General features: G+C 42.3%; 1 protein-coding gene across 2 annotated transcripts; it reads right to left on the minus strand.

Annotated features, from left to right (window-relative positions):
- Window positions 1-815: 815 nt before the first annotated feature.
- On the minus strand, window positions 816-13,690 carry rpgra (retinitis pigmentosa GTPase regulator a). Of its 2 annotated transcripts, none has more exons than XM_069713626.1 (13): window positions 13,586-13,690; window positions 13,197-13,322; window positions 13,004-13,099; window positions 12,232-12,294; window positions 11,958-12,116; window positions 11,694-11,843; window positions 11,429-11,587; window positions 10,949-11,104; window positions 10,154-10,278; window positions 9,685-9,888; window positions 8,328-8,883; window positions 8,143-8,222; window positions 816-6,568 (listed from the first exon to the last, which is right to left on the minus strand). In XM_069713626.1, the coding sequence occupies exons 1-13, from the start codon at window positions 13,611-13,613 to the stop codon at window positions 2,414-2,416; spliced, it is 6,057 nt and encodes a 2,018-aa protein (XP_069569727.1). In that variant the 5' UTR covers window positions 13,614-13,690; the 3' UTR covers window positions 816-2,413. The 2 variants fall into 2 exon arrangements, with proteins under 2 accessions (XP_069569727.1, XP_069569726.1); XM_069713625.1 differs by having other exon boundaries at window positions 13,197-13,325; window positions 13,586-13,686.
- Between the last annotated feature and the right edge of the window lie 87 nt (window positions 13,691-13,777).

The following is a 13,777-nucleotide window of genomic DNA, read 5'->3' on the forward strand; positions in this document are numbered from 1 at the left end:
AAAACAAAGACCTCAAACAAGCAGTTTGTCTAAAATGATAATAAGCACTTGTCTTTTGTCTGTGCTGCAATTTAGTACATCAATCAGGAGGTAGAAAAATGAGACAACACAGTACGTTCCCATTTAATTGCAGTTTTCAGGAGATTCCATGTTAATATTAAAATGTAGAACTTTAAAAAAGTAGGAACGTAAACCGTGATTCCCATTTTCTTCATCATGTCCAGTTTTGGAAGCTAAAATACTTTCTCAGTGAGAACTTTTTCTTTTTTCTTTTCTCATCCTCTAATGAATCAGATTGTGTAATAGGACGACACACAAGTGACGATCACGTGACATTATTAATGGCTCAGTCCAAGCCGTTACAGCCAGGCCACACGGCAGATAACCATGTTACATCTGTCTGACAAGTCAAAATGTCTATTTCTATTCGTTTCACTCCACCTTCTTCACCTGGTTGTGTGCCTCCTGTTAGAATAACCTGCAGTATCCGCTGAGCTCCTCTGAAGAGCAGCACACAGCCGTGGGCCACGGTGGAAACACGGGCGCAAGTTTACTCCCTGTTCCTAATGATGTAAACATTTTACAGGAAGTAAAGTTGGATCCAAGTAGTTTCCTAGCAACACTATTCTGATGATATCTTCTTATTAGAGTAACGGTATCCTAATCACCGTCTTCAGGTGTTTTTTTTTTCATCTCTTAGAGGCTGAGGTGTAGAAGGAGGTGCAGTGTGTTTGGAGATGTTCTTCAGCAGATTAGACACACAGATGATCATTAATATGTTCTGTAACACACGCACACACAGTAGACAAACTGGGTGAAAGTAAAGAGTAATCAGTGTTTAATTTTCTGTCTCCACAAGCATGTGGTTTGGTTACAGACCCCTGTGCAGGGGACGAGTCCACACACGAAGCTCCTTGTCTTGAAGGGAAACAAGAAAGGGGAGGCAGGAGGCGTGCAGCGGAGCGACTGCGAGAGGATCTCTGGAGCTGTAATTACGCCCCGGCTCCAGCCAAGTGAAACGCCTGCTCAGGATGAGAGATGTTTCTCTGAGGTCAGGTGAGGAAACGGTTGACTCCGTCTTTGTTCACTTGGCTCTGTGTGACACGTTGATGTGGTTTCAGCCTGGGATTTACGATTAAGACGGCCTAGTTATGATGCTTACAATTAGTTGATGTTGGTGACTTTCTTCCTGAGGGAGGTTTGATCCTGGTGCAGGGTGTGAACATTTGACTGCCACAGCTCACTTCCAAGTCTCAAAGGCATAAAAATCCTCTTATTCACGGACCGTAATTCATCGTCATCTCGACAGACACGAGGAATACAAATACATTTATGAAACGTTTCAAACTTGTTTCAAATAAGGTGATTCACTCATCAGACCTTTACATCAGAAAGTCTGCAGATAGAGAAGAGAACACATCAAAAGATAAACAGAGAGAGAATAATTCAAAACAAATCTTCACTGACAGTCACGTTTACATTTCTTAAAGTGTATTCTGATATTCTGTATTTTTCTGTCAACAAATCCCATGAAAGGACCTAATCAATAAATCCATCCCACTAACAAGTACTGTCTCTCTAGCGTTGTAGATCAAGGCTACTCAAGCCTCTATTATACACCTGAATCATCAACTAAATGGTGAGCAGTGGAGTTGCATTGTGGGTACTGTCTGTCAACTATTTTACAAAGAAAAAGAATGTGTCCGATAAAAAAAAAAAAAAATCTAGTTCTGCTGCATTGATTATTATATTTTTAATTAAGCAATTCAACTTAAATATCTCTCTCTTAAGTTTGATAATGTTACAACGGTGAAATGTTAAACTGTCTTTAAAAACACACAAATGAGACACGCTCGGTAACAAATCCATTATATTGAACATGCGTGCTGCGGTTTAAAGTGGAGGAACAATGTGAAAGGTTTCACATGAGCCTGCAGCTCCCCTCTGCTTTATTGACTTTTAGAGTGAGTTTCAGGTTATTGTTTAGCTGTCGGGGCCCCAAATGTATTATTTTGGTTCGCTCTCACCCGTCTCAGCATAATGTTTGAGCAGAGCAGGCGGCAGTGTGCTCTGTAAATATCCACTGCAGTATTAAAAGCTGCAGATTATTCAGTGTCCTGCGGTACCAAGTACCAAAGTATCACGCTGTTTCATTAATAAAGGAGCTTTAAAGAAAAAGAATGAGCTACGCATTTGTTTTTAGAGATTTACATCCTCGGATTAAAATGGCCGTGTGTGTGTGTGTGTGTGTGTCAAAGAGGAGTCAGATGCTTTTGTTCTCGAGTTTTCAGGTAATTTGTTGACAGTCAGAGAAAATACAGAATAACAGCAGGCTGCTGTTTGAACCACTCAGCTGACAGTTTCATGGAGTGACTCCCAGTGAGGTTTCACAGCATCAGACCGTGTGCTCGCGTCACTGCAGGTCCAAGTACTGAGGCAGCACATTGTTCCAGAACTGCTGCGACCCTTCCGGCCTCTTGTCCCCGTCCTCCCCGTCCGGCCTCTTGTCCCCGTCCTCCCCGTCCGGCCTCTTGTCCTCGTCCGGCCTCGTCTTCGTCCTCGGTGCCGGTTTGGGTGTTTCTTTCTCTTGTTTTCTGTCTGGAAACTTCTGCTTGTCCTCTTTTTTGGTTTTTGTTAATTTTACTTTTTCTTCCTCCTCACCTTCTCCTTCTTCCTCCTCACCTTCTCCTTCTTCCTCCTCATCCCCCTCTTCCTCTCCCTCAGCATCCTCATCATCATTTTCCTCATCTTCATCACCTTCCTTGCTTTCAGTTTGTTCCTTTTTTCCTTCATCTCTCAGATTTTTTAGTCTTGTCGGTGTTTTCTGTTTAATCTTTGTATCTTCACCTTCTCCTTCTTCCTCCTCATCCCCTTCTTCTTCTTCCCCCTCTTCCTCTTCATCCTCATCATCATTTTCCTCATCTTCATCACCTTCCTTGCTTTCAGTTTGTTCCTCTTTTCCTACATCTCTCTGATTTTTTAGTCTTGTCGGTGTTTTCTGTTTAATCTTTGTATCTTCACCTTCTCCTTCTTCCTCCTCATCCCCTTCTTCTTCTTCCCCCTCTTCCTCTTCATCCTCATCTTCCTCATCTTCATCACCTTCTTTGCTTTCAGTTTGTTCCTCTTTTCCTTCACCTCTCTGATTTTTTAGTGTTGTCTGTGTTTTCTGTTTAATCTTTGTATCTTCATCTCCTTCCTCCTCATCACCCTCTTCTTCTCCCCCCTCTTCCTCATCATCCTCATCTTCATCACCTTCCTTGCTTTCAGTTTGTTCCTTTTTTCCTTCATATCTCTGATTTTTTAGTCTTGTCTGTGTTTTCTGTTTAATCTTTGTATTTTCATCTTCCTCCTCTTCTTCCTCATCCTCTTCTTCATCTTCCGCTTCCTGCTCATCATCACTCTGAACTGTAGCTTTTTCAGTAGCCGCTGCATTTTTTATTTTTTCCTCTTCTTCACCTTCACCTTCACTCTCTTCCTCTTCTCCTTCCTCCTCTCCTTCCTCCTCTGCAACATCCTCTCCATCCTCTTCTTCCTCATCCCCTGTGCGCTCTTCCTCCTCTTTTTCTTCTGCACTCTCACCCTCAGCTTCTCCCTCATCTTCCTCCTCCTCCTCTTCTTCTTCTGCACTCTCACCCTCAGCTTCTCCCTCATCTTCCTCCTCCTTCTCCTCACCCTCTTCTTTGTCTTCCTCATCTTCTTCTTTCTCAGCTTCCTCATCATCTACAGACGCCTCTTCTTCCTCACCCTCTTCGTCTTCATTTTCTTGATTGCTTTTTTCCTCTTCCTCCTCTTCATTAGCCTCACTGTCTTCATCATCATCATCATCTTCCTCTCCTTCACTTTCTTCTGTCTCTTTATCTTCCTCTGAGCCTTTTTCCTCATCCTCACTTTCTGTGGAGTCTTCATCATCTTTTTGTTCCTCAGTTTCATCCTCTTCCTCTTCATTAACCTTATCTTCGTCTTCGCTTTTTGCAGACTCTGCAGTGTCACTTTCCTCTCCCTCCTCCTCCTCCTCCTCCTCCAACTCTTGGCTCTTGCTGTCAGCACTCTCTGATTCATCGTCACTTTTCTTCTCTTCATCTTCACTCACCTCACTTTCCTCTTCATCATTTTTATTGTCTTCTTCACTTGACTCCTCACTTTCACCTTCCTCCTCCTCCTCAGCTGTTTCACTCAACTCGGATTCACTCCATCCTCCACCTGTTTCCTTACTGTGCTCTTCCTCTCCCTCGGTCTCCATATTGCTCTCCTCCTCATCTTCTTCCTCACTGCTGGAGTTTGTTTTCTCTCCGCCCTCTTCTTCCTCACTGCTGGAGTTTGTTTTCTCCCCGCCCTCTTCTTCCTCACTGCTGGAGTTTGTTTTCTCTCCGCCCTCTTCTTCCTCACTGCTGGAGTTTGTTTTCTCCCCGCCCTCTTCTTCCTCACTGCTGGAGTTTGTTTTCTCTCCGCCCTCTTCTTCCTCACTGCTGGAGTTTGTTTTCTCTCCGCCCTCTTCTTCCTCACTGCTGGAGTTTGTTTTCTCCCCGCCCTCTTCTTCCTCACTGCTGGAGTTTGTTTTCTCCCCGCCCTCTTCTTCCTCACTGCTGGAGTTTGTTTTCTCCCCATCCTCTTCTTCCTCAGATTCCTGATCTTGATCTTCATCACCCTCTTCAGAACCACTCTCTTCTTCAGCCTCTTTGTTGCTACTACTTTCACTATCCTCCTCCTCCTCATCTTCCACCTCGCTTCCACTCTTTCCATCTTTGTCTTCCTCAAGTTCCTCATCGTCAGTATCTGTTTCATCTCCCTTGTTATCCACATCCTTTTCAGAAGCCTTAAAGGTGTTCTCATCTTCATCCTCTTCACCCTGTTCCTGTGTGGATGTTTCCATGTCTGCACCCTTCATCTGCTCAGACGTGTCACTTTTCACCGCCTCCTGTTGTGATGGGTCACGAGTGGTGTCGCTACTTTTTTCCTCTTCCTCTCTTGACTCTGATAGGACACTGATGTCTTTCTTCGTGCCATCTTCTATTTCACTCGATGGTTCTGTTGAAGACAACTGTGGCGATGTGGAGGAAGAGGAGGGCAGCTTGACTGCGCTCTGCTTTCTGAATTGCTTTGCTTTAACGGGTGTTTTAGGTGGTGTCGAGCTGGTTTTGTCACTGTCAGAGTGGAAACCCCTGACACTTGTCACTGCCTCACTGAAGACCCCCATAGCTGCACCTGCCATCCCAACAGCAGGAAGAAGACATGCTGCGGTACTGAGAATTTCACCCCACCTTGGGTTTTCCTCTGTCAGGCCCTGACTTTCCTCTCTGTCTGTTTCATTCACAAGCAAATCCGGACCAAGAGGTTCAGAGCCTTGCAGGGATTTGGCACCACTGACAGAAACCACCTCTGTTCTCTTGGGGCTTTGTGAGGAAATGGATTTTCGTGTCACTTCAGAAGGTGTATCCTGCCGGGATGGCGCTTCGATCTTCTTACGCTTTGGCTTGGTCTTTTTATTATCTTTAGAGTCGACATCAGCTTCAGCTTTAACTTTGTCTTTCTCTCCTTCTCCCCTGGCTTTTGTTTTTGTCTTCAGTTCATTTTCAGATTTATTTGCCTTCTTTTTGTCCTGTACTTTAGGTAACATCTGCTTATCCACAGCTCTGCCTTTCCTTTTTTGAATGGTGTCCGTGGCAATGCTTAACTCATTTTCCTCACCTTTTTCTTTGTCTTTACTTTTAACAGGCGTGTTACTTTGATCTTTGACTGGTGTGGATTGGAGCTCTTTTGACATCCCTTTAACTTTCACAGGTGTGGACTTTACACTTAGAGATTTCTTAGTGTGAGGCTGAAAAGATATGGTCACAGGTGTGCTTTCTTTTTTTGCTGGTAGGGATTTACTTTGACTTTTTCCTGTAGTAGATTTAACCTTGTTCTGATCTTTTGTTGGAGTTGATTTGACTCGGTGCGTCCCCTGTTGCACCTCAATTTCAACAGGTTTGCTTTTGTTTTGGATTACTTCATCTTCCTTTGCAGCCTTTTCAATGGAAATCGAACTGGTTGTTTCATTTCCTTTAGTAACCTTAATAACAGGAGATCTCTTGTCTAAAGTTGATGATTTCATTTTCTCCCTTTTTGGGGTCCCCATCAAATCTCTCTGAAAAGAGCTGTCTTTCACATCCGCTTGGTTTATATTACTTTCTGTCAAGTTTCTTTTCTTCCTGGGATTTTTCTTCACTTCAGTCAGTCTCTGCTGCGCTTCATTCAGTTTCTTCCAGACCGATTGTTGTGTTTTTGGACTGTACTCTGACAGTTTGCTCTTATCACGTTTTGGTGACTTAAGCTGGGAAAGCTTCTTTTGAGGTTGTCTGTTTTCTGGAGTTTTGATTTTATCAGACTCCTTGGTAATGTTCTCTTTGCCTTTGACTTTGTGGTTCTTCTTTGTGCTCTTCAGTGGAGACACATCTTTCTTTAAGGAGCTGGTGCCTTTCAGAAGCTCTGTGGTTAAGGCCTCAGGAGAGTTTTGATCTGTTTTCCTATTGGATAGGAGTTGTTCTGCCTCTTTTGCAGTTCGTCTCAGAGCTCTGCCCTTTTTCTTTTCCTGTAAAAAATCACACAAATTTGGTCAGATATAAAAAAAAAAAAAAAACTGGGCAAAAAAAGGTCATAGGCTGGACAATACCATGTTATAAAAATAAAAGTGGCATCAGCGCAGTAGCCGGTCTGCAATCAATATGACAGTAATTAGGTTCTTTAGCATTTTAATGCTTTAAAATTCAGCGTATGAACCTTATTCGGTTTAGAGATGTTTCAGTTGTTAAGGTGTTTTGAATATTACACATCTGTATTTTACACTACAGAACATTTATTGGAAGTGTATATTTAGATGTGATCATCATCTAAAAATACATTTTGGTACATTTTTGTACAATATAATTTGAACATGTATATAAAATGATCTTTAAGCATATGGAAATGATGGAGTATGTGTGGATTTTAATGGGGCTTCCAAGAATATCATAAAACATATGGCACAGTGGGCCCACATAACAAGGTAGTCAGCCTCAAGTACAGGTGTGGGTGGGAGGTAAAGAAAGCCACTGTGGTGATGGAGCGAAGACGAGGAATCCATATTTTTCCATCTCTTCTGGGGATAAACAGGCTATGGTTAATTGGGGGTCAGTGAGGTGTCAATCACGGAGCAGCCAGTGTGGCACCAATGCAAGCCTGTCTAGAGCTACTCAGTCTATTGTTTTGTCACACTTACAGCCCACACACGTGAGCACATATGCACATACTGTACATGCTGACAAACATCTACCACTACAGCTACAGGACAGCAGCGGGTTACTGAGCACCACATGTTGCAGTAACCCGTTGCACACAACAACGTAGGAGACTCCTTCACAGCTTGCTTCATCGCTGGCTGTGGAAACACTGATGAGATGTGGAAGGATTCCTGCCAACTTTTCCAAAGCAATTGTGTGTGTGTGTGTGTGTGTGTGTGTGTGTGTGTGTGTGTGTGTGTGTGTGTGTGTGTGTGTGTGTGTGTGTGTGTGTGTGTGTGTGTGTGTGTGTGTGTGTGTGTGTGTGTGTGTGTGTGTGTATCTGTGTGTGTTTGTGTATCTGAGGGCCAGAGCCCAAACACATTTGTGTATTGGCAGAAGCTATCCAAACATCTGAATCTGCTTGGATGAGATTCATCACAGAGATTCTTGGAACAAAACAAAATTAAGATGAAAAACTGAGAGACTAAAACACCAGAATCAATTTCACTTCAGTGTAACACTAAGTGGAAACTTTCTCCACACACACACACACACACACACACACACACACACACACACACACACACACACACACACACACACACACACACACACACACACACACACACACACACACACACACACACACACACACACACACACACACACTTGTGCTTACAGGAACACACACACACATACAGTATGTATGCTGAGGTATGCACATTTCCTGGAAAAGTCAGTGAGTGTTCAACGTAGCTGCTTCCTGCCCTGGAGTGCATATAATCTAGAGCAGAAAGAAGAAGCCAAAAGAGGAAAATAACATTCAACTGACTCTCTGTTTATGACTCAGTGGATGATATCTACTCTATCAATTGCTTAATGAGCCATTAAAATTCACTTCTCTCACCGTATATGACCAAAAGTCTGAGTCGACTCCTTTCTCTTCCACATCTTCAGTGACATTCTGTCTCTTGACAGTTTCTCCCTCTGAAACAATAAACAAGACTTGGTTAAACTGCAGTATCTATTTCCATATTTTCATGAACACAACAAGCATTCTAGACACTTGTTAAAATTATAGGATCAAAGTACCTGTTTGTGGAGTCGCAGGATGCTCACCCTCACTGAGATGTTTATTGGAAACATGAGTGGGGGGTCTAGTCGGGCTGCAGGGCTCTTTAGGAGGTAAAGGAGATGACAGTTTGTCGCTTAAGGCCTTTCTAGTGTGTGCTGCTCGGTATACTCTGGTTTTAGGAGTCTGTCTAGTGGATTCAGGGATGTTGGGGTTACTTTTTGTTATAGATTTAGGTGACAGCAAGGGAGAAGGCAACTCTTTAGATATAGACTTAAAAGAAGCAATGGTGGAGGCCTTTTTCTTAAGTGTGCGTGATGATTGTGAATGTGGGCTCGATTCCTTTGAGGATAACAAAAGTCTTTGAGGGGATATGGACTGAGATCTGGGGGAGAGAAGGGGGCTTGCTGTTGCTTGTGATTGTGGTTTGGGTGATGATGAAGGGCTCGTAATGTCCTTTGAAAACGTTTTTTGGGTTAGGCTGTTTCTGGACGTTTGCCGTGAGGTGTTGCTGAAGCCAGAACGAAGACGTGGGAGGCTCTGAAACATCTCCCCGAAGAGCTCTACAGAACTCTCCTGAAAGACAGAAAGCAGCAAAAACAGCACTGAGCTTGGTCTGTAATGTGTCTTAAGGAGCCCCCTTCAAGCAGTTCCTTTGCGTGTGCTACAGTAGATCTGAAGTCTGGAGTAACACTGCCCCCCATTGGAGTTAAACAGTGATTACAATGATCTAAAGTCAAGATGAGAAACTTCTCCACGGAGACTGTAAGACCTTTTAACGCCACATAGTGGTGTAGATATGAAATGCAATTTAATTCCAGTTTCATGGCCATTGTATAAAAATATGGAAAACCAGTGGGGATTATAAAGGCCACTATTTTGTTATGATTATATCACGGTTTTATTTTAACAATAATTTTAATCTTTAAGTTGTTACAAAATTAAAAGGAATGGATGGTTTAACCCATGGAAAACACTCACATGACTATGACATAAATCCTTTTCATGGAAAGATGTCACAAAAGTTGATGCATCCCCATTTTTACACTGGTTTGCTGCAGGTCTAGTGGTGCCTACTGAGGCTCCATTTAAAGACTGACCAGCCTCCTGTGCTGTCAGACAGTTCACAAGTGTATAACATATCCAAACAGCCCACAACCTTGCAAACAAATATCAAAACATTACTGCCTACAGCAGGCAAGAGAAAGTAACTCAGACTTTTGTGAATTTAATTTAAAGTCCTTCAATACCATTCATTTTTATGAACAGTAAATGCTGTGTTTTTTACAACTTTTCAGGATTTGCACCCTGTTTTCTGATGTTAATGTAAAAACATTGTTATGTTTGAAATATTAGTAATGAAGAGTTGGTTCCTACTTTTTCTCTGTGACGGGCTCGAGCAGACAGAGCTGACTTTGGGACAAGTGGAGTTGGATCAATAAAAGTGTCTGGAAAGAGAACTTCTGTATAACTTGGCTCCAAAAAGTGTGTGATTATGACGTCCTTTTCTGGCACTGCTTCTTGGTTCTCTGGTGGTTTGGGCGCAGCCAGTACCAACATGTGGTGACCACCACCGGACACCTAATGAGAGGACACGAGAAAACAATCATTTGTTGTCAATGTAACATTAATTAACACAATTAAATATCAATTATTATAACCTGGACCCAGAGAAGTGGCTGAAAATGTATGACCGGATTAACCATTTAAAAAAATAATCTTTTTTGAGGGAACTCAGCTCACTGCCTTTCAAGCCTTTTTTAACACCTGTAGATCCCCTCGAGATCAAAACCTGGGATTGATGCATGACCTGCATCCCTGCTGCCCTGAAACCACCTTCACTTACTGACTCAACGTTGAATTGGCGAAACCGTGTGCAGAGTGTCGGGCTGAACTGGTTGATGTAGTTCTCCTCCCCTAACCCAAGTTTTCCATGACGACCATCACCGAACGTGTAGAGCAGCCCGCTGTCTGTGCAGGAGGATGAGGATGTGTGAATTAGATGAAGGCTCGACATATTCAATCACTGCAGAAATTGTGAGCAACATTTTTCGCTTCTTATAAACTGAGAAACAGCCGCTGACACCTGACCAACATACATGTTAATAATTATATATATTTACTATTTATGTGAATTTCTATGTGATATTTTTTCTTTTTCATTCTTTTTGACTCTAAATATAAAAGAATTCAATATTAAATATTTAAATATTGCTGCACTAATCAGTATTTATTACATTGTTGTGATTGGTGGATAAATCCATTTGTCAAATGACAGAAATTTGATCAATTAACATTTTGACAATTGATTATTTGTCAAAGTAATTTATCGAGCAAAAATGTCTGAAAGGAAATGCTGCTTTATCAGTTTAATATAATTTGTAATGGAATTTCTTAAAGACTCTGTGGCTCTGGGAATTTCTTTGAAATCATACAGATTCAATAACTGACTAATGTCAGTAGCAAAGCAGGCGAGGTGAATTTCCTCTGGGGATTTGAACAACTACCTGTAGCCCCATAAATACCAAACGCATGATCCTGCAGCCTTGAGTACTCTTGACGTGTAAAACATGATTTAACAAACCTGAACAGGCAATACCATTTTTTTTTTAAATTAGCGTGATGTTCAAACATGGCTCACTTGTGATCACAGCGGTGTGGCTCTCTCCACAAGCGACGTGTCTGATGCTGCTGTTAGAAAAGTGCTCCAGTGCTTTTGGCAAATGAACTTCAAACAGAAACGTTCCGTGGCCCAGCTGACCGTGCTGACCTCTGCCGAACGTGTACACGTTCTCCCCTAGCAAAAACAGACACACTCATCAGTATTGAATATTTTAGTTTAATACTTCTTTACACTTGCATTCCATTTCAGAAATGATTATTGTGCATTTTTAATCGTTATATGTAGGAAATACTGCAACTTCATTGTACTAAAAGTTTTTCTTAATAGAAGTGACTTTTTTTTTTTTTTCGATTTCATGACCTTTAAAAAATAAGGTGTCTTTGAAGATTGTCACACTGATTTTTCCTGATAATATAGGGAAAAATGCTTTTATTAGTAATGGAGCCTGTTCACTTCATAATATCAATACTTTGCTCTTTCTTTATGCCGGTAACGTACCTGTAACTGTGACTGTGTGCTCTCCTCCACAGCACACCTGTGTGGCATGACCCAGAATGCCTTGCACCCGCTGAGGGACTCTGTGATTGGCCAGCTGCCGCACCTCGAGACCAAGTCTTCCATTCGCACTCTCACCAAACGTATAGAGGTCACCGCTCACTGGGAAAAAAAGACAACACAGTAAATGGTTTCTGAAAATTGGTTAATTTACAGATCGGACTGGGTGAGGGGCTCTTCTGCTATATTTGGCTGGACTCTGTTGTACCTGTGACAAATGCTGAGTGGTGGTACCCACAGGAGACCCATATCACCTCCTCACCAACATCCACCTCTCTGGGCTCTGCTGCAAATCCCTCGTCCCCTACACCAATCTGACCCACAGAGTTGTCTCCCCACATGAACAGCCTCCCGTCCTCTACCAACACACAAAAAAACAGAAAATCAAACAACACACACATATATACAGTTTAGACCTCCGCTACAGCATCTTGAATAGCAGATACATTGATTGTATGATCACTGTTTGGACCTGTTAAGGCAGCTGAGGTGTTGCATCCTGCAGAAAGCATTTTGATTGGTGCACAGTCACAGAAGGCAGGCAGCAGGCGAAAGGACGCAGTGTTGTTGCTGTGGCCCAAACCGAGCTGCCCCTCCTGGTTACTACCAGCACCGTACACACTGCCACGACCTGAAAATATTGAAATCGAATTCAATGCAAGGGCAAACAGTTTAGGGAGAATTATATTCTGTGTCCATGCAAATATGTCACATATTATTCTAATATTCTTTATATGATATCTTACTAGTGTAGATGATCGTGTGATCTCTCCCACAAGCCACCAGCTTCACCTTCTCAGACTTCAAGGCTGGACAGAAAATACACAATTATTAAACTGCAGCTACTTAAAAAGGACTTCAAAAATACCCTAATTTAGGCCTTTTCTGCCAATATGCAAAGAAGAGCTGAAACAATTTGGCAGTTAATCAATTAGTCAATTGACAAAATATTAACGACCACCTTTCAGATAATCATATAATTGTTTCAGTCATTAATAAATCAAAAATATCAATCTTTCTATGGTTATATAATTTTTTTTAAGCTTACCTGTTGGGCTGGACAATATCAATATCAGATTTATATTGTGATGTGAGACTGGATATGATCTTAGATTTTGGATATCATCATACGGCTCAAATGTTGTTTTTTCCTCCTTAAAGGGTTCATTATGATACAATTATGTTATTTTCTGAAACTTACAAGACTGTTTTAGCTGTTATTTTACTTGACGACTCACTTAGTCATTACATCCACATTACTTGTGATTATTTATTAAAAAAAAATCACTGTGTAAATATTTTGTTGAAGCATCAGTTGTCATTTCTACAATATCGTCTACTTAGATGCTATTACACTGAATGTCTTTGGATTTTGGAGTGACAAAACAAGCAGGCTAACGTGGGCTTTTCAATGTTTTTTGACAGTTTATGGACCAACTGATAAAAGAATTAGTCCTGAAAATGACAACAGCAGTAGAAAATCGTGACTAGGTACAGTCCAAGCGTAAAGTGTCTTACCTCTCACAGAGGCAGGTTTGCTGGCAGCAGCAGACTTCAATCTCAGCCCCAGCTGTCCCCATGTATTCTCACCAAACATGAGCAGCCTCCCGTTTCCTTCACATTCATTACAGGGATAGAAGTTTGATTTGTCTACCGACATGGTCTACATAATGAACAACGTTTTAATGACGCAAGCGTTTAGCACAAGTACCTGTGATGACCGCTGAGTGCTCTCCACCACATGATATATGCACCGGACGGTCATTCTTTAACCAGAACTTGCTTGGCACATTATCAGCAAAAGTGCTCTTTCCAAATGTGAAGACGGCTCCTGTTTCTGCTGAATGAGAGTGTGGTTCGTGTTTAGGAAGCCTTAAATCGGGTAATACAGCAAAGCAAAGGCACACATTTACAGCGCTTCTCCAACTTAACACCGGGTAAATCCCAGTCCAGCCTGCTGCCCGATGTCAGGCGAGTTAAGTAGCAGCAGGGTGCCAGAAATAGCAGCAGGTTTACAGCACATACACACTGTCAGCAGAGGAAAGGCCAGGTATTTAAAAATATAAATATGCTGCCTAGTAGTGTGGGAAGGACTCTCACCGGGTATGTTCACATCGGTCTGCCCCATCTTCTCCACCGCTATCCCCTTCACACCGCCGCCTCCTCCTCCTCCTCTTCTTCCTCCTCTTCACCGCGCAGCTCACCACCGGTAGGGAGATCACGGAGAGATCAGAGGTCAGCAGGAGTGATCTCAGCCAGCTGGCTGTCCTTAAAGGACAAGTGAAAGTAACG

Source organism: Brachyistius frenatus, unplaced genomic scaffold, assembly GCF_029030835.1.
Source record: "Brachyistius frenatus isolate BFR_SWC_R1_liver_20210118 unplaced genomic scaffold, ASM2903083v1 Contig_120, whole genome shotgun sequence".
Classification (NCBI taxonomy): Eukaryota; Metazoa; Chordata; class Actinopteri; family Embiotocidae; genus Brachyistius; species Brachyistius frenatus.

Bases quoted from the DNA above. Each gene is read 5' to 3' on its own strand.
- rpgra (XM_069713625.1), bottom strand. From the start codon at position 13,613: ATGGGGCAGACCGATGTGAACATACCCG. The intron at 12,295-13,003 runs GTAAGACACTTT...TTTTCTGTCCAG, and splicing joins CAAACCTGCCTCTGTGAGAG to CCTTGAAGTCTGAGAAGGTG. The intron at 10,279-10,948 runs GTGAGCCATGTT...CCTCCTGCACAG, and splicing joins CCACACCGCTGTGATCACAA to ACAGCGGGCTGCTCTACACG.